This window comes from Zootoca vivipara, chromosome 2 (genome assembly GCF_965207765.1).
Source record: "Zootoca vivipara chromosome 2, rZooViv2.hap1.1, whole genome shotgun sequence".
NCBI classification, from domain to species: Eukaryota; Metazoa; Chordata; class Lepidosauria; order Squamata; family Lacertidae; genus Zootoca; species Zootoca vivipara.
In genome coordinates this window covers 33,733,645-33,755,748 of record NC_142584.1, presented here as the reverse complement: position 1 = coordinate 33,755,748, position 22,104 = coordinate 33,733,645, and the positions used below count along the sequence as shown (strand labels likewise).

General features: G+C 41.9%; 1 protein-coding gene across 2 annotated transcripts in view; it reads right to left on the bottom strand.

The window, feature by feature from the left end:
* The window catches only part of MGAT5B (alpha-1,6-mannosylglycoprotein 6-beta-N-acetylglucosaminyltransferase B), a 189,451-nt gene that overhangs the window by 40,730 nt on the left and 126,617 nt on the right, over positions 1-22,104 (bottom strand). For both annotated transcript variants that reach the window (XM_088661601.1, XM_035107960.3), the window contains exons 9-10: positions 7,005-7,136; positions 4,516-4,649 (exon numbers count right to left, since the gene is read on the bottom strand). In XM_088661601.1, the coding sequence (XP_088517727.1) occupies positions 4,516-4,649; positions 7,005-7,136 (266 nt within the window). The remainder of the gene's footprint in view (positions 1-4,515; positions 4,650-7,004; positions 7,137-22,104) is intronic.

Sequence of the window (22,104 nt, the reverse complement as noted above, 5' to 3'; positions counted from 1 at the left end):
AAGAGGTAACTGGGACTTTTTCATCATCGATAGTGGCGCATCGCAGCACTTATGCAGCAATCGCAGTCTCTTCATAACTTACACACCAGAGACTGGAAATGTGCATTTAGCGAATGGAATAGTTTTGCCCTCACTTGGAAAGGGTACTATAAAACTGCATAGTTTGAATATTACTATATCAGATGTTGTTTATTGCCCTGAACTGTGTGGGAACTTATTATCAGTTTATCAGTTTGCACGTCAAGGTGTTAGAGCTAAATTTACTGAAAAAATGTGCCGGTTTTATCGGGCCAATAAGCAGGTTCTCTATGCAAAACAGACTCATGGGCTTTACAGGCTCAAGTTTCACTCCTCTTCAGGAGGAAGCAATAGCTGTTGTGGTGTAGCCAATAGGAGCAGGCAGGGGTTGGCAAATTGCCAGCCACATAAAAACTGCTTACATGAAGCTCACCGCAAGCTTTGCCATAAAAACTTTGCAGATGTTTTGAAAACACGGGATATAGTGCATGGTCTAGAGATTAAACCGTGTAAATTTTACATGAACTGCCTGTCATGCTGCAAACATAAAATTAAGGTGGCACGAAAGGGCAAAAGCACTATGAGAGAAGTAGCAGAGCCTTTTGAAAGGGTTCACTGTGATCTAGTAGGACCATTGCCAGAATCACTTGGAGGGTCCCGATTCTGGCTAACACTTGTGGACCAGAAAACCAGATATGTTTGGACATATGCAATCTCTAAGAAGTCTCAAGCACTAGAAATGTATAAAAAGTTTTGCAACTGGGTTAAGACTCATTTTGGTAAAAATATACAAAATCTGTACTCTGATCTTGGAGGTGAATTTATGTCGCAGGATTTTGAAGAGTTCCTAAATGCGCAGGGGACAGTACACCAAGTGTCCTCACCCAGGAGTCCTTGGCAGAATGGGATTGCTGAGGTTGTTAACAAAAACCTACAATCTGGGATAAAAACAATGCTCCATGACGCTCAACTTCCTGATAGCTTCTGGGCTGAATGTTTGAGCTGTTACACGCATACAAAGAATCGATCCTATCATTCTGCATTAACAGTAACACCTTATGAAATGCTTTTTGGAAAGCGTCCCAATCTAAAGTATTTGTGTGTTTGGGGCAGTGATGTTATGATGCATTACCCAGCTAAAGGGAAGCTGCAGGAAAGAGGTGTCCCAGGTAAATTTATGGGATATCAACAAGGGAATTATCGCATTTATTTACCAGACACAAAAAAGTTTCACCTTACCCGTAGCATTATACCATCAGTACACTGGGATGGTGTAGCTGAGTTTCAAGATAGTGATGGTCTTAAAGAAATATCCCCAAAGAGTACAGCTGATGCTAACGAGCAGCCAGTTGATACCGATCCTGACAGTAATCAGTCAGAGATTGGAGAATGTGAGTTTAAAGGGGAACAAGAGGCAATGGACAACTCAGACCATACTTTAAGTCCAAAACCCTCTACTAGCCGTATTTCTGAAGTTTTGGAAGGAAATTTAAAAGCTGACAGTGAAAGTTTACCAGAGCTTAGACGCTCCAGTAGGATAACTAGACAGCCGCAGCGTTACATCAATGAACAACAGCTACAAAGGCAAAAACGACAGGAGCAGGTGTTTAAACGTAGAAATATTGCTACTGATGAGGAAATAGAAGAAGTTGCAAACAATGTATACTGTAACCAAGTTAATTTTGAACCAAAAAGTTTTAAAGAGATACAAACCATGCCAAAGTCACAAGCTCAACAATGGAAAAAAGCAATAGACACTGAGCTTGCATCTCTAAATCAAAATAACACCTGGACTTTTGTGAAGCAAACACCTGATATGCGAGTCATAGACTCAAGATGGGTGTTCAAAGTAAAACTTAATGATAAAAATGAAGTAATGAGATATAAAGCTAGGTTAGTAGCAAGGGGTTATCAACAATTGGAAGACATTGATTACGAGAATGTGTTTTCTCAGAGTGTGAAGTTTGAAAGTATAAAGTTGATGATGCTAGACGCTGTTAAAAATGGGTGTGAATTGTACCATTGTGATATTTCCACAGCTTATCTTAATGCTGATTTGCATGAAAACATATACATGAAAGTTCCGGATGGTGTAGATGCTGCACCTGGAGTAGTTTGTAAATTAAACAAATCTCTGTATGGCCTACATCAAAGTGGCAGGAATTGGCATGAAACTTTAAAACAAACCTTGATTGAATTTGGATTTGTGCAGGGGAAAGCTGATAATTGCATTTTTACCAAACAATGTGATAATTCTGTTGTCAAATTGGCCGTTTATGTTGATGATTTATTATTTTCATGTAAACATTTAAAGGAATACCAGTTGTTTCTTTCTCAACTTGGTAAACGTTTTGATGTAAAAGATTTGGGGAAAGTTAAGAATTACCTGTCCATGCAAATAGACAGGGAAGCAGATGGTTCTTTTGCTGTACACCAAACTGCAAAAATTAAAGATTTAATAGAAGTACTAAATTTGGAGAACGCAAAAGGAAAAGAAACCCCATTAACATGTGGATTTACTTTTACTAAAGAGGATACACCTTTTCATGACAAAACACTTTACCGGTCAATATTAGGAAAGCTGAACTTTATTCAGCGCGTGTCCAGACCAGACATATCTTTCAGTTTTAATTTTCTTTCCACATTTGTGGAGAATCCAACCAAGCAGTGTTTTCGAGCGTTAAAAAGAGTGGTGCTTTATCTTAAACACACACTGCATTACAGGTTACATTTTAAGGCGCATAATGACACAGGGTTCGATATTTTTTGTGATGCATCTCATGCGTCTGAACATTTCAAATATAAAGGTGTGTCCGGTTTTGTTTATAGATACAATGAATGTCCATTTGAATGGAGAACACGCAGACAGCGTATAATTTGTATGTCAACCACAGAAAGTGAACTTTGTGCATGTTCTGAAGCCATCAGAGACATTGAATGGTTTTTGCAGTTGTTTGCAGACCTAAAAATAAAAGTAAAATTACCAATACCTGTGCACATTGATTCCCAAAGTGGAATAGCCATTTTGACATCAGAAGGCAATACCCAACGTACCAGAACGTTACGATTACGTTTGGAGTTTGCAAAACAAATGATTAATGAAAAAATTATTACTTTTGAATATGTAGCTGGACTAGAGCAAATAGCAGATATTTTCACAAAAGCTTTGCCAACAGCTACGCATCTTAAACATACACAGAAGATGCTGAATGTTACTGCTACGCATCATTGACCAGCAGGGGGTTGTTAGGTTTTTCCTTTAAGACTGATGTGGTCAATGGTGCTACACAGAGATGTGTGTTTGTAACCTTGTTCTGAATGATAGCACACCTGTGAGCTTTTGCTAATTTGAATAATTGATGGTAGAGTTTGCTTACTGTAATGTGATTGGGTAATCGACTATTTTGAATTCTGTATTTAAGCAAATGGTTCATGGGTGTGGTGGTGGTGATGTATTGTGAAATGAGAGGAAAGGAGTAGAGGAGTGTGGTGTATATAATTGTAAATAAAAGCAAGCAAAGATACTGAAGACGACTTTGTTATTTCGTCGACCCTGCCGCTGTTGCCACTCAGTTGATGCGTATTTTGCCCAACACATCTATGCTGAATTAAGTATGGACAGATTAAGGAACCACAAATGATTGCCTTTTCTTTTTCATATGTGCTCATTCCTGGTGAGGCAAAACCCATTGACAAGTTGGGAGTATGTAGATCTGGGAAGCAGTTTGGGGCAGAGTGGAAGGACAGCCAGGGAAGAAAAGGGTGGGGAATCTATCCTGGATCAAGACTCCATGAACAAGTGGTATTGGAGACAGGACTTTCAGTACTCTGGACAGTAGACAAATTGTTCAGAATGTAGAACTCAGAAGACCTTCTCCATGAGGAAAGCTGTGGAACTTTTTAAGGCAGGGGGATAACTAAGGGGGGCATTGTAAAAGTTTATAAAATTCTGCATGTTTTGGGAGGAAGTAGATATTGATAATGTTTCTTCCTCTCCTAACATTAGTACTCAGAGCCATTCAATGAAGTTTATGGCCAGGAGATTCAGGACATGCAAAAGGAAGAACTTTTCCACACTGTGCACAATTAGCTTATGGAATTCACTGACTTAAATAGCTTTAAGGGGGTGGGTGGGAAAGATACCCCTATTAGCAGATAATGGCCATGATAGCAAACTAGCAAGCAAACAAACACCCCTTCCATATTTGCAAGTCATCTCTGAATATAAGGCATTGGAGAGAGCAGAAAACAGCTTATTTGTTTGTTAAATTTATATCTCACTTTCCCACCAAGTGATACTCAAAGAAGCTAATGTAAAAAATAGAAAGTAAATTATAGAGTTGTAGTCCAGAACAACTGGAGGGCATCAGGCAAGGAAAAGTTGGATGCCATGGAGTTCTGGCCTTACTCAGGAAGGGTCTGTTATTATATCTGAATGCCCACTGTCATCACACACCTCTCCATGGCAAATCACTGTCAAATGTTGACACCACTTACGAAACATTGTCATGAACTGCTTTGGGTTCAGATTCCAATAGCCCCAGTTTGTCCGGTACCCATGCAGTGTGGCATATTCCTCATGGTTGTATGCAGGCTCAGTCCCAAAAGTGTCAATCACTCGAACACGGCACCTGTGCAAGGGAAACGAACAAAAGCCATGCCGGTTATGTCCTCCATAGGAGCAACACAAAAAATATGAGCTAGTGATACATTATCTAGAGCCATTGTGCCATGTCCAGTTTGGGTGGAGGTTCTTGTGTTCTGGCGTCTTCTTTAACCAGAAATGTCAAGGAAACAACAAAACCGATGCTCCCTGGAGAGGCTCAGCAAAACCTCTTGTGTCTCTGTCAAGCTGTCACAACTACTAGTGACCTCTCTTTTCCCAAAGGAAGAAGACAGGGATGGTAGACTGGGAGACTGGCAGGGGAGGAAGACTTACACATAACCCACTCCCCTCCCTCCGATGAGCATCTTCTGTGAATACTGGAAGTCCTGGCTGAGCGCTGGCAAGAAAAGGTCTCAAAAAGGGACTGCAAAATGAGCTGATGTGAGTTTGCTCATCCCTAGGTACAATACATATTTTTATTATCACCAAAACCCACTTTCTCAAATATATAAGGAGGTTGCAACACAACCAGCATGAGTTGCATAGCCAATAATATCGCTTAATGATGGATAGCTTCATATTTCTCTGAAGAAGAAAGATAGATCTAGGTTGAAAGAAGAAGGAGAAATGAAAGGGGTGGAAATGGTCAGCAGTGAGACAGGTGGAAGAGTGAAGCAGAAGGTAAGACAGGGGTGGAGGTGGGCAATGAGGTCTTGAGGCAACAGCTCCCTGAAGTGAAACAAAAATGCAACACAAACAAATTGTCTTGGTGGTGACAAATGTTTGGGTATCACAGGAGTCAATTACCAAAATCATCATTCTGTTAAATTTGAAGAGGCTTGATGTAATTCAAGTTTGAATATATGAGATTCGTATTCAAAATTGATTTCACATCTTGTTTTGCAAGAGCTCTTCCCCCTCTTTCTGTTGACAGGACTCCCCTGACCCCCACATCCTAGCCACCCTGAAACTGGCTTATGGCAATGATAAAAAGAGAGAGGGGAAGAAAAGTCAGAAAACACAGCAAGCAGAAAGCAAGCACAGGAATAACAACTCCTCTCTTCCAACCAAGCTGAATGCAGAGAGAAAATTGATTTACAATAGAAGCAATAACACCGCCTGCCATTTTTCTCCCTCATAAAATTGTGCAGGATAACAGGAGGGATTGGAGAAAGAGTAATGAATAGTTGGGCTACAAGTGCTAAATTAAATCACAAAATTTTGCTAGCTGCTGATCTGGCAAGAGTCTGTGAGCTGGACTTTTTAAAATCTCAAGAGGAGGGACAAAATGGGCAGAGGGGTCCCAAGATGATCCATCCACCTGCCTGCCTCTTTCTCTCTCCTAGCAATGCTTGCAGAACACACTTCCAGAGTGCAGATGTATTATTTATCCTTGCTCTCACTCACAAGTCCATAACCCCCAAGAGTCTCTGTGTTCTCCATGGAAAGTGATACTATTATTATTTCTTTTAAGAGAGTGCTATGAAGGATTGCTCTTTCACCTTTGCAAACACATCCCAGCATGTAACAATGGCAGCTGTGAAGCAGCATGGAAGCCATTCACTGGGCAATTTACCAGCTCTCAGAGACATGGAGATAAACTGGGCCAAGGGAAAGTCTAAAACTTGTGTTGTGGAAATTTACTTTTGGAAGCTTGAAGGATAAGGAAAGGCTAAAAGTTCAAGAGAATTCCAGGTTCAATTCTGTTCAGTCTCTGGAATAATCATGTGCAGTTAAATTCTTGGAAAATAATAGTGCAATGCATTTTGATCTTTTGAAATGGCAGAAAAAAACCAGCTCTTAAGAAGAAACCCATTTAAATAAAACATTTGTCATATGAAGCAAAAGTTTGTTAAGTACTATATACAGCTGTGGTTTCAAAAGAATAGAGAAGAATGGAAACAATATCAAAAAGGACACCAATGGAGATGTCCTTCTTAACTTTATTTTTCAGTTTATAAAATACATATAACAATCAATCTCCTTATACCCCACCACCAAGAAATATAAACCATGCATATACAATGTAAATAATACAGTCAAACATTCAGTTTGTAAATAGTTTAGACTTGATTTTAGCCAAGAGAGGTATTGAGAAACATTACTACTTTAGGGCTGCCATACATCTGGATTTTCATAGACATCACCAGGATTTCAGGGGAATTTCCAAAATTAGGTGCAAGTAGGCAAGTCAATCCAAAAAACATATTTTTGGCATTTTTTTGGTGGGGGGAGCTTAAGAATTTTAGGGTTTGTCTAAAAAAGCTCAACAACTTTCAGGGTGGCCTCGTTTTTACTTTTTGAAAAATGGCAACCCTAGCTACTTGCCTATAAAAAATATACAAGAGGTGGACATAAAAGCCCACCAAGTTCTTCTTACCTGTATTTCTTGAAGGAGAGGCCCATGTGCTGCTTCATCTGCTGTAGCCCATGGTAGTCTGTGTAAATGAGGTCAAAGGGCAAAGGGACTGTCAAGGGACAATTACCCCGGCCAGGAGGCACTCCTAAGTTACTGGAAAGAGCAAGAAAGAGAGGTGAAAAGGGAGGGAAAGACATCAATATAGCAGAGGTGGGGAGGAGGACAAATGTGGCCCTCCAGCCCTTTCTTTGTGGCCCTGGGGACTCTCCCCAAGCCATATTCCTCTTCCCCAGCCATACCGTCTCTCCCCAGATAGAATTTACATTCACTGAGTCCAAAAACATCTCTGGAGGGTCACAGGTTCACCACCTCTGGTGCAGAGGACCTTCAGAGGGGCTAGTGAAACTCTAAGCTGACTATAAATTTATATGTGCCTAGCATCATGGGCTCAGCCTTCTCTAGCACAGGCCTCTCAGGATGAATGTTAAGGGAGTGCTCTACCTAAAGATTCCTGCCTTTCCCTGGGGACACTTCCCATACTCTCAGGTGAATGCTTATAGCAGCCAGCAGGGAAAGAGGGAAGGTGCTGCTGTGTGGATGAGCCCTCAGGATTACAACTTCAGTGGGTCATGCAAGTCACTTCAGCTTCTGGAGGTAGTTCTTAGTGGTTGTAGTTGCAGCTCCAGGTTGGCCACAGAGAGCCACAGCACAAAGCTTGTGAGCTGCAGTTTCAAAAGCTGGGAGACTTGAGGAATCACTGTGGCTGCAGGAACGGATTGGGGAACAAAGTCGCAAAGGTGCCTCACAAGGCTTGGAAGTTGAAGGACCCACTTTTCACTGCTTCCTGCCATTGGCTCCTCCTCCTCCTCCTTGTTTCATACCACTTTTACCACCTGACTCTCTTGCCTTGTATTGTTACCTGCTCCTTCTTGCTCATCCTGAAACACCTTATTAGCACCTCCAACCTTGGCAAAGGTTCACCTCTTTGCTTTGCCTCTTTTCTTCAGTTGCATGCACACCATACGTTTAGAGTCCATGGCTCCCCGCAAATAACCCTGGGAAATGTAGCTTATCTCTCACCGAGCTGTAATTATGCTTCATTTTTTAAAATTATTTTGTTACAGTTTTTCCTGTTCTGTACAGTGGTAACCTCGGGTTGAGTACCCAATCCGTTCTGGGGTGGGCTGTTCGCCCCCCGAAAAGTACTCAACCTGATAGAGCGCTTCTGCGCATGCGCGTGTGGCGGAACCCGGAAGTAAACACTTCCGGGTCCACCGAGTACACAACCCGCAGCATACACAACCCGAGGTATGACTGTATTGTATTTTGGTGTGTGTGTGTGTGTGTGTGTGTGTGTGTGTGTTGGCTTTGTGAGCTTCCCATGGAACTCTTTGTTATGAGGTAACTTATGTAACAGACGAAAACAAACAAACAAAAAAGCGGATACGTCGGAAGGCCTCACATCTGGCATTAGCTGAGGGACATGCAGTTAAGCATTCCAACAGCGCAAACCATTCTGCTGATACTAAGAAACACTTAGAAGAAACTAATAAAGGACCATGCTACATTCCAAGCAAGGAAAAACAAGGATTTTCAATTTATGGTGATTTAGCTGGAGATAAGTGTGTGAAGCTGCTTCATTGCTCTTGTCAAAAAGAATATAAGCTTCAGCGCCATGTAGAACAGAAAAAAGGCTGGCAGTGGCTAGGATGGGCTGTGGTTTTATCACTTGTAATTTAAGTTCACTTTTACGGGCAATTTTACGCTAAGTGGCTGGCCGGGAAGATGACATGAATAGAAAGTCTCTTGTGTCTGACAGCCACCTTTAAAAAAAACCTACCACACCACATAAATAAAGTGAAGCAATGCAGAAGGGCTCAGCAGCCCATTATGGAGTAGCAGGTCAGCTTGCTAGGGATTTTCTGGCGCTTTGTGAGCATCTCAGCAGTAAAGAATTAAAGTGCAAAATCAAAGAGGAAAGGGAGATTCTGTGGCTTCTTAGAATATGGACATCAGCTTAGAGCAGCTTTTAACACATTTGAGGGGAGAGGGGAGAGACCTGCATTTGCATATGGAGACTTACTATTTCCACTTGCCTTATCCCATCCTTCAGCCCTAGGAGCCCCCATAATGAAGCTGCCCCAAAGAAGAACTATTGAATAGAAAAGAGGACAGTTTCACTTGCCTCCGTGGCTCCCAACATGACTATTCGGCCTTTGGTAAGAGGAAGTTGTCCCTTTATAAAGAAAGAAAAGGACTATACCCTCTTGATATTGGAGTTTTAAAGGGTGTGCACTTTCCGAAGTGGTGATTCAGTGTGGCAGCCATTTTATCTGTCGTAGATGGGAGAACTCAATGTTCAAGAAAGAGGAATATGCAGATGACAATGAATACATGTGACTATTGACTAGGTCAGCAGGAATATAGGAAAAAGGCACACTGGTGAAGGTTGTTCTCGTGGTGGTGTTTTCATTTGTTTATTTGAACTTTGAAAGAGCATAGTGTTCCCTTTGAACTGGTACAATAGGCCTTCAGGGATTTTAAAATAATGACTCATCAGCTGACTGTTGTGCACATAACTTCATTGAATTACCCACAACAGCTGCTACCAGATCAGCCAGGAAGAAAGTGAGCTATGCCCCGGAGGGGGGGGGAGTGGTTACACATCTCCACATCAGAAGCAAGGAGTCAAGAAGGGCCCCTTCCTTCCTTGAAATTTAAAATGCTTCATTTGCCCACCTGAAAAGCCTAGTTCACTTGGTTCATTGTACAACAGTCCCGGGGGGGGGGATATTTTCCCCTCCCTACACACCCAGTTAGTCAGCTTGGGAAATCAATAGGATGGACTGCATACTGAATAGGACAACAGGGCTATAGCAGGATGGACAAATCAGTTGTGGGGCAGAAGCAGAGGGTCAGAAACACAGGAAGCTGCCTTATACAGTCATGCCTCGGTTTAAGTACGCTTCGGTTTGAGTACTTTCAGTTTAAGTCTGGAACGGATTAATCCACTTTCCATTACTTTCAATGGGAAAGTTCACTTCAGGTTAAGTACGCTTCAGGTTAAGTACGGAGTTTCAGAACCAATTACACTCATATTTCGGGTTAAGTACGCTTCAGGTTGAGTACTCAGCGGACCTGTCTGGAACGGATTAATCAACTTTCCATTACTTTCAACGGGAAAGTTCGCTTCAGGTTAAGTACAGACTTCCGGAACCAATTGTGTACTTAAACCGAAGCACCACTGTACTGAATCATTGTTGCTCCATCTAGTTCAGTATTGTTGACCCTGGTTGGCTCTTCAGGGTTCCTGATACGGGTCTCTGTCAGTCATGCATGGAGATGTAGAGATTGAACCAAGGACCTTCTGCATGCAAAGCAGATGCTCTGCCACTGAGCTACAGTGCTTCCGCCAAAGTACAAAAGACTTCCCTCCAAGATCTGCTACAGGTAACCTCTCCTGTCATTGTATGTAAAAGTTAACTACTTCTGCCCTTATGGACACACAGGGAACTTACTTAGGTATGTAGGAATCTGTATTATACCCTGTCAGACCATTGCTCCATCTAGCTCAGTACTGCCTGCACTGACCAGCAGCAGCTCTACTTGGTTTTAGAAAGGAGCCTTTCCCAGCCCAACCTGGAGATGGTGGGAATTGAACCAGGGACCTTCTGAGTGAAAAGCAGACACTCTACTACTGAGCTATGGGCATTCCCCGAGGATTGTCTATGACTCAGTCAACAAACCTGAGGTTGTTTGACTTTGAATGGAGTTAGCACAGGGAGGCAGCAAGCTGAGTTGGGTGTGTGAATGTCTAAGGCTGGTTGCATAAAACTGACAGCAGGGTCTCCTCACAGACATGGATGTAACTTATACATTTTACAGGCACTGGGTTCTACTGCCTGCAAATAGTATGCTTTTGTTACAAAGTTCTTCCATTCATTCTTTTTCTCTGGGGGAAGAAAAGCTCCATTGGGCCACAGTAGATACAATTTAAGATTGCACAGTGGAGGATGGGAAGGTTAGCACTGTCAAGGAGAAGTGCAATAACATTTATCTCTGTGTTTCCAGGAGCACAAGGATAATCGGCCGGCAGCTCCATGACCTACTAGGCAATGAAATCTCAGCCACTGAAGGTTTTGCAATACACAGTGGACAGCTCAGAAGGTTGGCTGAGTTGCATTTCATCTTCTCAACAGTGAAGAAAAGCTACAATCTTATACCTGCCTCAGCACAAGGAAGTTGTGTTGTGCAGCCAGTGGAATGGATGCTAGCATGTGCTGTGGGATGGGGAAAATGAGAGTGAAATGTATTGTCAGCTTCGTGGTAAATTTGCCCCCATTTCTTATTTATTCCAACACCTGAAACTTGGTATGGTACTGTGGATATGAGTATGTGATAATTCTTCCTGAGTTTGAGTCATGAGCTTGTTGGGTAAAGGTAAAAGACCCCTGGATGGTTCAGTCCAGTCAAAGGTGACTATGGGGTGCAGTGCTCATCTTTCTTTCAGGCCAACTGAGCTGGTGTTTGTGCACAGACAGCTTTCTGCTTCATGTGGCCAGCATGACCAAACCACTTCTGGTGCAACGGAACACTGTATGAAAGCCAGAGCACACGGTAACGCCATTTACCTTCCCGCCATAGCGGTACCTATTTATCTGCTTGCGCTGGTGTGCTTTTGAACTGCTAGGTTGGCAGAAGCTGGGACAGAGCAATGGGACCTCACCCTGTCATGGAGATTCAAACCGCCAACCTTCTGATCGGGAAGCCCAAGAGGCTCAGTGGTTTAGACCACACCGCCACTTGCTCCCTTGTTAGGTAACATTTGGCAAGTCATCATCCCTCATAGCATTAGTTTATTTCCTTCCAAATATGACAGATATGGCTACCATCTTGATGACAACAGGTGTATCCTGCTTTCAAACTGATCCCCCTTGCTTGCTTTCTGCTGCACACACAGTCAAATGCATACACAGGAATGAGCGGGGATGTACACAAGAGAAAACAGAATAATAGGCCCTTATGAATGTTGTGCACCATTATGAACTGTTGACTCCAATATAATTATAGAAAAGACACTCAAAGGAGCAAGAAAAATTATGAGGAGCTTCTTTTCTCCTTAATAAAATGTGATTCTCATTGTGACCTACTTTACAAGCTTATTGTGAGAATGAATCAGCTGAAACTTGTAAAGGACTTTGCAAATTAAAAGTATGATAATAGGGGAGTTAATGGGATGCCCTACTGATTTTTTGGGACTACAAACTCCCATGAGCCCCAGTCAGCATGGCCAATGAGCAGGGATGATGGGAGTTGTATTCGAATAACAACAGAAAAGCACCACACTGGCTGCTTTTGTACTAGATGAATGGATTGGTGATAGCCTGATTGTAAAATGGGTGTTCATTTGAAAATTAATCTGATTTGTGGATTTTAATTGGCCCAGTGTCATAGTTTGTGTGGCAGAATTCACATAAATCTTATGCGCTTCCATTTATATCACACAAATGACTCAATAAAAATAAAGGTACAGGCTTGAGATAGATCTTCTGTAACCTGGAATAGACCCTGACCCTGATGTTGGGAAAGATTGAGGGCACAAGGAGAAAGGGACGACAGAGGATGAGATGGTTGGACAGTGTTCTTGAAGCTACGAACATGAGTTTGACCAGGCTGTGGGAGGCAGTGGAAGACAGGAGTGCCTGGCGTGCTCTGGTCCACGGGGTCACGAAGAGTTGAACACGACTAAACGACTAAACAACTAAACAACAACAACAACAACAACCTAATGGTGGTCACCAATTATAGTCTGCCATCATTAGGCATAATTTTTCATAAAAGCAAAGCCAAGTTCATCAGCTGGTGCAAAAATGTGTACCAGTTCTATGTATATGATGGAGTTATATTGAACTGGGAAATCTAGCCCTGTGGCTCTTTCTGAGGAGGAAAAATTGCACTAAATTGCCAAGCAAGCTAGCTAGTGCAATGGGACACCTTCCTTTACCCATGCTCACCCCAATCCACTCTGGAAGGTCAGAATAACCCCTAGAACAATGCAAATGGGGAGGAGGGGTGTGTGGTTCCATCTGGTAAGCAGAAATGCTTTCACTGACAGAATGATCGGTAGAGAGGGCTGTTTGATTCCTCCCTCTGCATTCACTATCAGTCTCCATTTATCTTTCACTTCAGCTAATATGTTTTAACTTGAGCACTGATCTCAATTCAGCCTGCACCTTCAAGTTCCTTTTCTACAATTCCTTCTTATTTAAACATTCTTTATTCAAGCTTTCATCATCTGCCAGTTAAGTCAACTAATTTTCTACTAAACCCAATTTCACTCATGGTTGGAGTGAAATCTTGGTAATTTTTCCTCATGCCATGTACTATTAATGGCGCTTGAAATTATGCAAATAAAATTGAACACAAATGCTTTCTTCACTGAAAGCTTAACAGATTTGTTTGGGGGGGGGGTGATCTTTGCATCCAGGGCCAGTCGCTTCTGAAAACTTAATCTTAAAAGAAGAAGAAGAAGAATTGGCTAGTGAAATCTGCTTTTGATTGAATTCCTATGAATCCCCCTTTGCCGCCGACACTACAAACCTCTTATGAGGATATCAGTAATTAAGATTGCTCTGGAAAGCAGTATAACAAAGCAGACGAGCAGACAAGAGTCTGCAAAATGAGACCAGCTTGCGTTTATTAAATAAGAAATAACATGAGTGATGGCTGACATTGTTTCCTCTTTAATTAAGCCAGTTAAAGGCATCATGTTCACCTATACAGGAAAGCTTTGCTGGTTGTTTTTGGACATCTGTCTTGAACAGCTGCACGTATCCCAGAATAAATCTGCAGCAGGCTTTTCTCCTGCCTTTCCTCCCTTACAGGTAATTTAATCAACCAAGGGAGACATTTTGAAGCTGATACGATGGATTCAGATTACAGTGGGTTATCTCCATATCCCATTGACCTATTTTCAAATTAACCTGAGTTTTACTTCCAAGTTATTGCTCCCCAAGTTGAGACATCCAGCACAAAATTGATCTCAGCAAACCTCTGCTTCCTTACAGAGGACAGAACCAATATACGAACGTCAGCATTAATTGCATTCCTGCGGCTAGCCCTTCTTAACTGTAAATCAATGGCAACAGTGGACGGTTCGGCAAGAAAGGACTTTGTACATCATAGAGTGCCTGTTTGTTTTTAATTGGGCAAACCTTAGTTTTCCCATGCTAGTTGGGGCACGTCTCCCAATTTCAAATCCTCTAGATTTCTGTTTGTTTTTTCCTCCATTGTTTTTCCCTTAATCATACTGATTTCTTCTTAAAGGCCATCCATCTAATCATATCCACAACAGTTTACTATATTCCTCATGGATTTCTGGGTTTCCCAAGGGATGGGAAGTGCAAGTCCATGAAATCTCCTATCTACTTTTTTTTGGGGGGGGGGGCAAGCTAGTCCCTAGGGAGAAAAATTGTGTGAACTGGCCATTGGTGTAGAACATCTTCATACATCTGTGTGGTGGGTGAGATGAGGATGCGGTTGCTCCTCCATCCTACAAAGAGGACAGCTACAAAAAGTCTGGTCAGAGCTAGAGTTATATTTATCATTTGTTCCTGTGAAGTGCAGAAGTGGGCAAGCCATCCGTTGGGATTGCTCACCTGAGTAATGGGAGAAGAATTATATTGATTGAGCAGGCCATGGTGGTTCGTATGTCAATCGCAATGAAGCCTGCAGATTTAAGGGGATCTATCTTCCCTGGGAAGCATGTTTTAAAAAGCTTGACACTTTGTGCAATCTAGCATATTCTGAAATTGCTGTCTGTGAACCTCGGAGATAAGTCATTTCCGGCAAAGATGGATAATGTTTCTGCATCCCAAGTGTAGAATGAAATCCACCAGAGAAGAGGTGGGTGTGGGAAGTGAAAGCAGTTCCTCAGTGCGACAGCAGAATTTTAATCAAAGGGCTTCCACCTCAACTGCCTTCAGTGCATGCTTGATTCACTCCAACGTCTGCTTGGCTACCGTGCTTCTACTCCCCCCCCCCCGGTGTGGACCCATTTAGGCTGTGCACAGGTGTCAAGTGATGACTAATGACAGAACAGGATGCTCTCTGCATACAAGCGCACACAACTGCCTATTTTAAATACAAGGCAATTATATAATGAGGCTCTTTACAGGTATACCCCCCCCCCCGCCCAACACATTGCAAAGCACCCAGTTAAGAAGTCTTCATTTGGAACAAATATATTTCATGAAAAAAGGAAAAATTAACAGCTCACTGATTCCTCCTTGTTTATGCACCTTCTTTTCTCAGAGAATCAAACCTAAAAGGGCAAAAGCCCTTCCCTTTCAGAATTCACAATGGCATAAAGCTATTTATCTGCGTCCCTCATGCAAAAGCAGTCAATAAATCTAATCAGCTATGTGTTTCTGAGGAAAAGAGTTGTCTCTTTAATTAAAGGTAACAGGTTTTATAAATGTTCTAACTGGCAATGCATGGATTTAAAGAGGCGCCTTTACATTTTGGAAATATACCACAGATCCTGTTACCATGGGTTCCGAACAATAGACAGCTGTCCCTACCAGGGGGAGAAACAGGAGGAACCTGCTATATATAGATGAAAGACTCTTGCAAGCTACTGCAGGGCCATTTTATGGGAAACAACACTACCAACTGTTCACATCTAGGGTTAAACTAGATGTGACCATGGCAGATAACTTGCGCTTTTCTGATGTCTCCCTCATTCACCTATAAGGTGGCCAAGTGGACAGGATCCTTCCTTAACAGAAAATTAACACATAAAAGAGGGATTCTGAACATTTCCTTTCCCTTTCCTCCCATCTCCTCCCCTCAAAACTTTACTCCAAGCAATTTACTCCCTTTTTCCAGCTCATGCCTAATATCCGAGATGGGAAGGGAGGGAAGGACTGAGGTGAGGTGAAGTGGGGGCTGGTTCAATGGTCTTCTCCCACATGCTGCTTTGACACACTATTTTACACTTGAACAGGGCAGCCACGTTAATGACAGCCCTACACTTCTAATATGAGTCCTTGGGGCAAGCTATAATTGATACTAAATGTGCCTTTGAATCCTGCGCTTGATTTTGTCCTTCTCTGCTTCTTTTAGTAAAAGCAGCCATAGTGGCTGATTCAGCCACTAATATTCAGGGATTAAGATTTTCCCCCAGTGCTAGAAAACACTGCTAGTGGGGGGGGGGAGTCTTTTCAGCAAGGCGGGAAATGGCAAGTGGAAAGGGTTAATCTTGCTTCTGCCCCGTGTCAAAGCCCCAACCAAGAATGGGCCCTCCACAACTGCTCTTAACCTTCGTTTGATTGGTTTTTTAAAAGGAGAATCTCAAGGACAGGATTCAAAGGAATGTTTAAAATCATGTCTAACGTGATTTTAGTGCAACAGAACAGCTGTTCAGCACCAACGGTTTTTGGACAGCTCCTCAGCTTGTCAGGGAGGCATGTTTTTCCAAGCCTTCAAGAACCTGATTGAGATGCTCCTCTCTAAACTTAAAGACACATCCCTTCCCCACATGAGAGGATGCTTGTGCAAAACAGAAGGAGAGAGTGACTCACTCACCTGGGGACAGGGGAGAAGATGCTGTGTGCTCCTCTCCAGCCTCTTCCTGCATCAAACTGCAGACTTGAGCAAACTACCAATAAAACCTCATACCATTCTGAAGGAAGGCAACATTGCTAGGGTAAATCCTGTTTTGCCTCTTTTTCTATTTCTTTCACAATTTTTTTACCAAGCAAAGGAGAAAAGACAAGAGGGAATCTTTGAGCTGCCAGTCTGTCTTTGCAGCACCTTTTAAAATTTCTTTAAAATTTATATACTACTTGTAAGAAGAAACCTTCAAATTGGTTTACAAAAAAATGAACGAAGAAAATTATATATAAGAACAATAAAGAGTTATTTAAAATATTCAAAAATAGTTCAACACAACAATAAACTATAAACAGATTCAAACACATGTCAACCTTCTACATATCTGAGCAGGCTCATAACGAATGGCATGCATGCACATTTATCCTGAGCTTCTCATACCTTAGTTTCATTTATTAAGTTTGTACATTGTTTCCTACTTAAAACATTGAGGCAATTTATCCTAGACAGGCATTTCAAACCATCCAGGTCCTGGAGCTAATACTATTAAATCTGAACAATAAATGCTTCCACAAAACTGAGGATGGAGACTAGAGTAAAAAACCTAAGGGTACAATCACAGACTCATTGGACTGCAATGGCAGGAAGGGACCAGCATTTCAGCTTGTCTTATACCTCCTGTGGCAGAAGAATACAGCCTATGATAATCCAAATTTTACTCTGTCACCAGCAAAGAACAAAGGAAATTGCAGCTTACTGTGCTCAAGGGGCTCAATAGCAGGAAATCTGTTTCATAATGCGAACACAAGCAGTTTAAAAACATTCAGCAGAAAGGAATGAAACAAGGACAATGGACTAAGTACCATTTAAGGCTAAACCTTGGAGCCTGAGCAAGTGATAACTTATATTTGGGCACAGCAGTTGCTATTTTCTGTCTGGGCTATAGTGTTTTATTTTCTATAAAGCATATATTTCTGCTATACATTTTTAAAAGCAAAAAAAGGGCATGGTTTATGGCTTTGTGCATTCTTCAGTAGCACAAATGTACCCAGGATTCCTGTTTAATAACCTAGGAAACAATGGGATAATTCACAAGCACAACCCTCCAAAAAGTAAAAATAAAAAGAGCCGTACCTGGCATGCTGACATGGAGAAAACATGCAGGTGAGTCACAGGTCTAGTCAGCAATAAATCCCAGGATTAAGGTAGCAGACAATAATATTCTGGCTCATATACTGGTGAAAACCAACCTGGGTCATACCCAGATTCCTCCAGGTAGTGAAACAAATGAACATAAGCAGCCAACTGTAAATCACACTTCAATGATATACAAAGAATACTTGTCCTTCCCCTCTCTTGCACAAACGCCTCACATTTTCTCAACCTCTTTACTTCTCTGCCACTTACCAACTTAACAATTGATCAGCTCTATTACAAAGTGCAAAGCAAATGGATTTGTCTGTACATAATAAGCAGGCTAGAAGCAATTGCATTTAGAGGGAAATTTGAGGCCTGAGCATTTGCTGCTAATAAAGTTATGTAAATTTCCACCATTAAGAAGCTGGCTGTTAAAGAGGGGGTTGGGGAGAGAAAGAGAGACTGGAATGTGGTCCCTTGATAATATCTCCATTAAAAGAAAACAGGTATAATTATACCATCAACAGATCTTGGCGTCTTATATCTTCTTGGAAATCGCACCGCTTTTCATCTGTGCCTATAGGGAAGTCTTAATTTATCGAGAGACACAACACTGACTGTAACAATCATATTCTACTCTCTCTCTCTGTTTTGTCTTCTCTTCAAGTTACTTAAGGCTCACTTACACTTGAAGTCCTCCCCCTCCCTCCCACTGGGCATAGGGCCTGCTACCCAGGGTGCTTGCAGATTGGGTTGCTCTGGGATCTGTCAATCATTGCTCTTCCACTGTAAGCAACAGAGAGAATTGCAGCTGACTTCCCACACTTCGGAGGGTTATAACATTTTTATGTGTGTGCATTCTGCTATGTCCTGTCCACAGTAGTGAGCAAGACATTTAGCATGTGTGGGCATAAAAGAGAGCATTCACTTGACCATGTCCATTTTGAAGTCAATTTCTATCACTTTTTTTAAAAAAAAAATTCCCACCAAAGTGCTTTTTAATATTTCAGCACTTCTGCGCAGTTAAAAACAAAATGAAAAAGAAACACACCTTTTTTTAAAAAAAAAATGGCATTGGCTGAAAAGGCAGCATGCTAGTTAAAATCAGTTTTTAAATTTGCTATGTGGCAAAAAAGAAAGAAAGAAAGGGAAATGAAAAAACTGGTTTAAAAAATGCATAGCTAAAATGAAAGGTAATTGTATCAAGTTGTATAGCCTACCTTCAGATGGTAGGCAAACCTGTCCAATATTATCACTGCACACATCAAAACCATGGCTCTTTAACAGAGAGAAGAGTAGCACTACGATGATCTACAGCTGTGGAAATTGAGCTTGGCACCACTGCGTAAACTCACTGCTTGGGGCCTGATCAGCAGCTCCAGTGGGTAGGTAAGAATCAGCAAGGGGTGTGAGAGAGCATCAGTGGGCAATGTGTCAAGGCCCACTCCTGTTAAGCACCACCCCTGTTTGAGTTAGGGTTCTGCCCTTTGCATATTTTAATGGATTTTTTTTGTATACTGAGAAAAGAGAAGACAAAGGAAGTCTATGACTTGACAATAAAGATACCACACAGGTTCCTCATACAAAGCATGCGACTAAAGCACAACTATTCCAAAGTATATGCTTCGCGTGAAATAGCCCTCACTCTCTGATCCACATTAAATATTGTATGTTCTGCACAGTAAGATATGAAGAAATCCTCCTCACATTGGAATCCATAGAGACTACACACCTGAGCTATGCTTCTTGCCTCCTTAAGCCACAGAGATGCTGCTTGAAAGACTGTTTTCTAAGCCTTTCCACAATCATTCCCAACTAGAACCCAACTTTATGAAACTTGGAAGGCACAGGCATGCACACATCCATATCTTTACATTCTAAACAAATGTAAACAAAGGAAATGCAACATTTTCATCAATTTCTGCGTGAAAATGGGCAACGGTCACAAAAATTGCTTCCAGGATTGTGCCCGAAACAAAATTCTGACCTTGGAAAAATAGATTTAGGTATTACATTTCCTGCATTTTAAAATATCTTAAGCAGCAGGGCTTCTCTCATGTTCTTATGAAACACAGTCAAGCCCGTTATCCAAACCTTGTTTATACAGTCCCCTTTCTTATCTGAATCTGCTACACTCGTCACAGGTGTTGATGCCTGTGGTTCCCTCTAAGGATGGCCTGCCTTTTATCAGAAAAGAGAAATGGCCCAAAGGGGTACCATTCTTTGCATTCTGCTCTTTCTCCATGGAATTCAGAGGGGCATACATGGAGATCATCACATTTTATCTTCACAAAAACTCTGTGAGGTGTGTTGCGCTTAGGGTTACATCATTTCCTCCTGTACTATATTCCTTTATTGTTTCAGAAGCTCCCTCTGTGTGGTGCATTTCACTCTCTTTAATATAATACAGAGGATTTCTATAATTAATTTTGGAATTGGAAGATATGTACTTAGCATAGCTGCAGTTTTGAGTTGTTCTTGTTCCACTGTATCCTTTGCATGCATGTGACTGCATATGCATGATGCCCCCGAAAGCCAGTGATCTTGATGTGATTTTTAATTCTCTTCCCCTGCAGTGTTATACTGAAGAGTTGGGGTCCACCTGTGCAGTGGTAGACACCACACACAAAGAACCTGGCTACAACTTCTTGTATTCTTAAATCAGATGGTGAGGATTTCAGAATGATCTCTAGTTAGGCTGGAAAAGTGTCGTCCGGTGAGCTTCATGGCTAGGCAGGGATTTTTTTTAAAAAAAAGTGGCCCTAAATTCAACAAACTACCCAGGAAACCACATGACTCGAAATGAATTTCAATACTTGCCCTAACACTGTTACTTTTCCCCCACCACACACAAGAGCAAGCTGGTGTAAAAGTAGGTTAAAGGGGAACATGGGGGCAAACTTAGCATCCATACTGGTGACAACTTCACTTTTGCAAGGAACTCCAAACTGAATGCTGAATTAAGGGGAATTTAAAGAGTAGGGTTTTTTGGGGGGGATGAGTGCAGGTTTGTAAAGGAAAAACTCAGGGGTGGGGTCGACTCTGGAACATGCATATGTGCCCAATGGATCACAGCTAGTCATTGGACATAATGTTGGTGCTGTGATGTATCTGCTTGTTTTTCACAAGCAGTGCACATGATGGCTTGTTTTGCGTGAATGATCGTGGTGAAGGTACATCCTGTATATTATGGGAAATGATTTAAAATTCAGAGCCTCGGCGCCTTTCTTGCTTTGTGGGGAGAAAAACAAGCCATGGAAATAAAAGGCTTTCATCTGCCAGAAGTAATTAAAATGCCTCACTTTGAAAGTTTGGTGTTTTCTTGCATATGAGCCACTCATTTCTGTAGCATAATGAACCAAAGAAGCACAGACAAATACACACATCCTCTATAATTGCACAGGCCCCACACAAAAGAGGGACAGTCAAAGGTTTGCTGTGCACTTATTTTACTAAGTCTCAACAGACTGTGGCTTTTCTTGTTGACCTCTAGATGCCTGGAATAGAACTGCATTGTTGTGACTGTGCTGAAGAACAACCTTTTCTAGCTTGCCCCAGTTGAAAGGAAGAATTCTTATGCTTAGATTAAAAGGGGGGGTGTAGATTCTGTGTGGGCACTTATCAAATCTCTCCTCTCATTCTAACCAATTTCTGCTTTTCTTCTGCTAGTGATACTAGAAATATTTGTTCAAGAGTGTTGGGGGAATGGGGTGGAGCACTTTGGAAATGCAAAGCAGGGCGTTAAAGGGCACGTGATCTTCTGTCACTCTAAAACAGGCATCCCCAAACTTCGGCCCTCCAGATGTTTTGGACTACAATTCCCATAATCCCTGACCACTGGTCCTCTTAGCTAGGGATCATGGGAGTTGTAGGCCAAAACATCTGGAGGGCCGCAGTTTGGGGATGCCTGCTCTAAAAGAAAAGCTACTGTTAACAGGAATATACAGACTCAGGGTCTGCCAACTCATTATTGTCCATTGACCGGCAGTGACTCTCCTGGGTTTCAAGCTGAATTCTTTCCCAACCCTACCTGGAGATTTCAGGGAATGGAGCTGGGACTTCACCAAATCGCTGGTGCAATGGCTCTTCCCTGAAATTTTGAGTGCAATTTTTCGCTTAACAATGTCAGGAGATCATGCTGAAAAGGCAGAGGTTCACTTTTCATTGTCTCCCACACTTCCCACAACAAACGTGAGAAGCTATGAGAATTCTAGTTGTCATATCCTATCTGCAATGACCGGTTTGCACATGCAAGCTATGAAGTTGCCATCATCAAATGAGGACTGTTCCATTTATTTATTAAATTTACTGTATATCCCACCCTTCCTCCCAAAGGATGGTGGAGGAACTTCTTAGTTTCATCTATAAC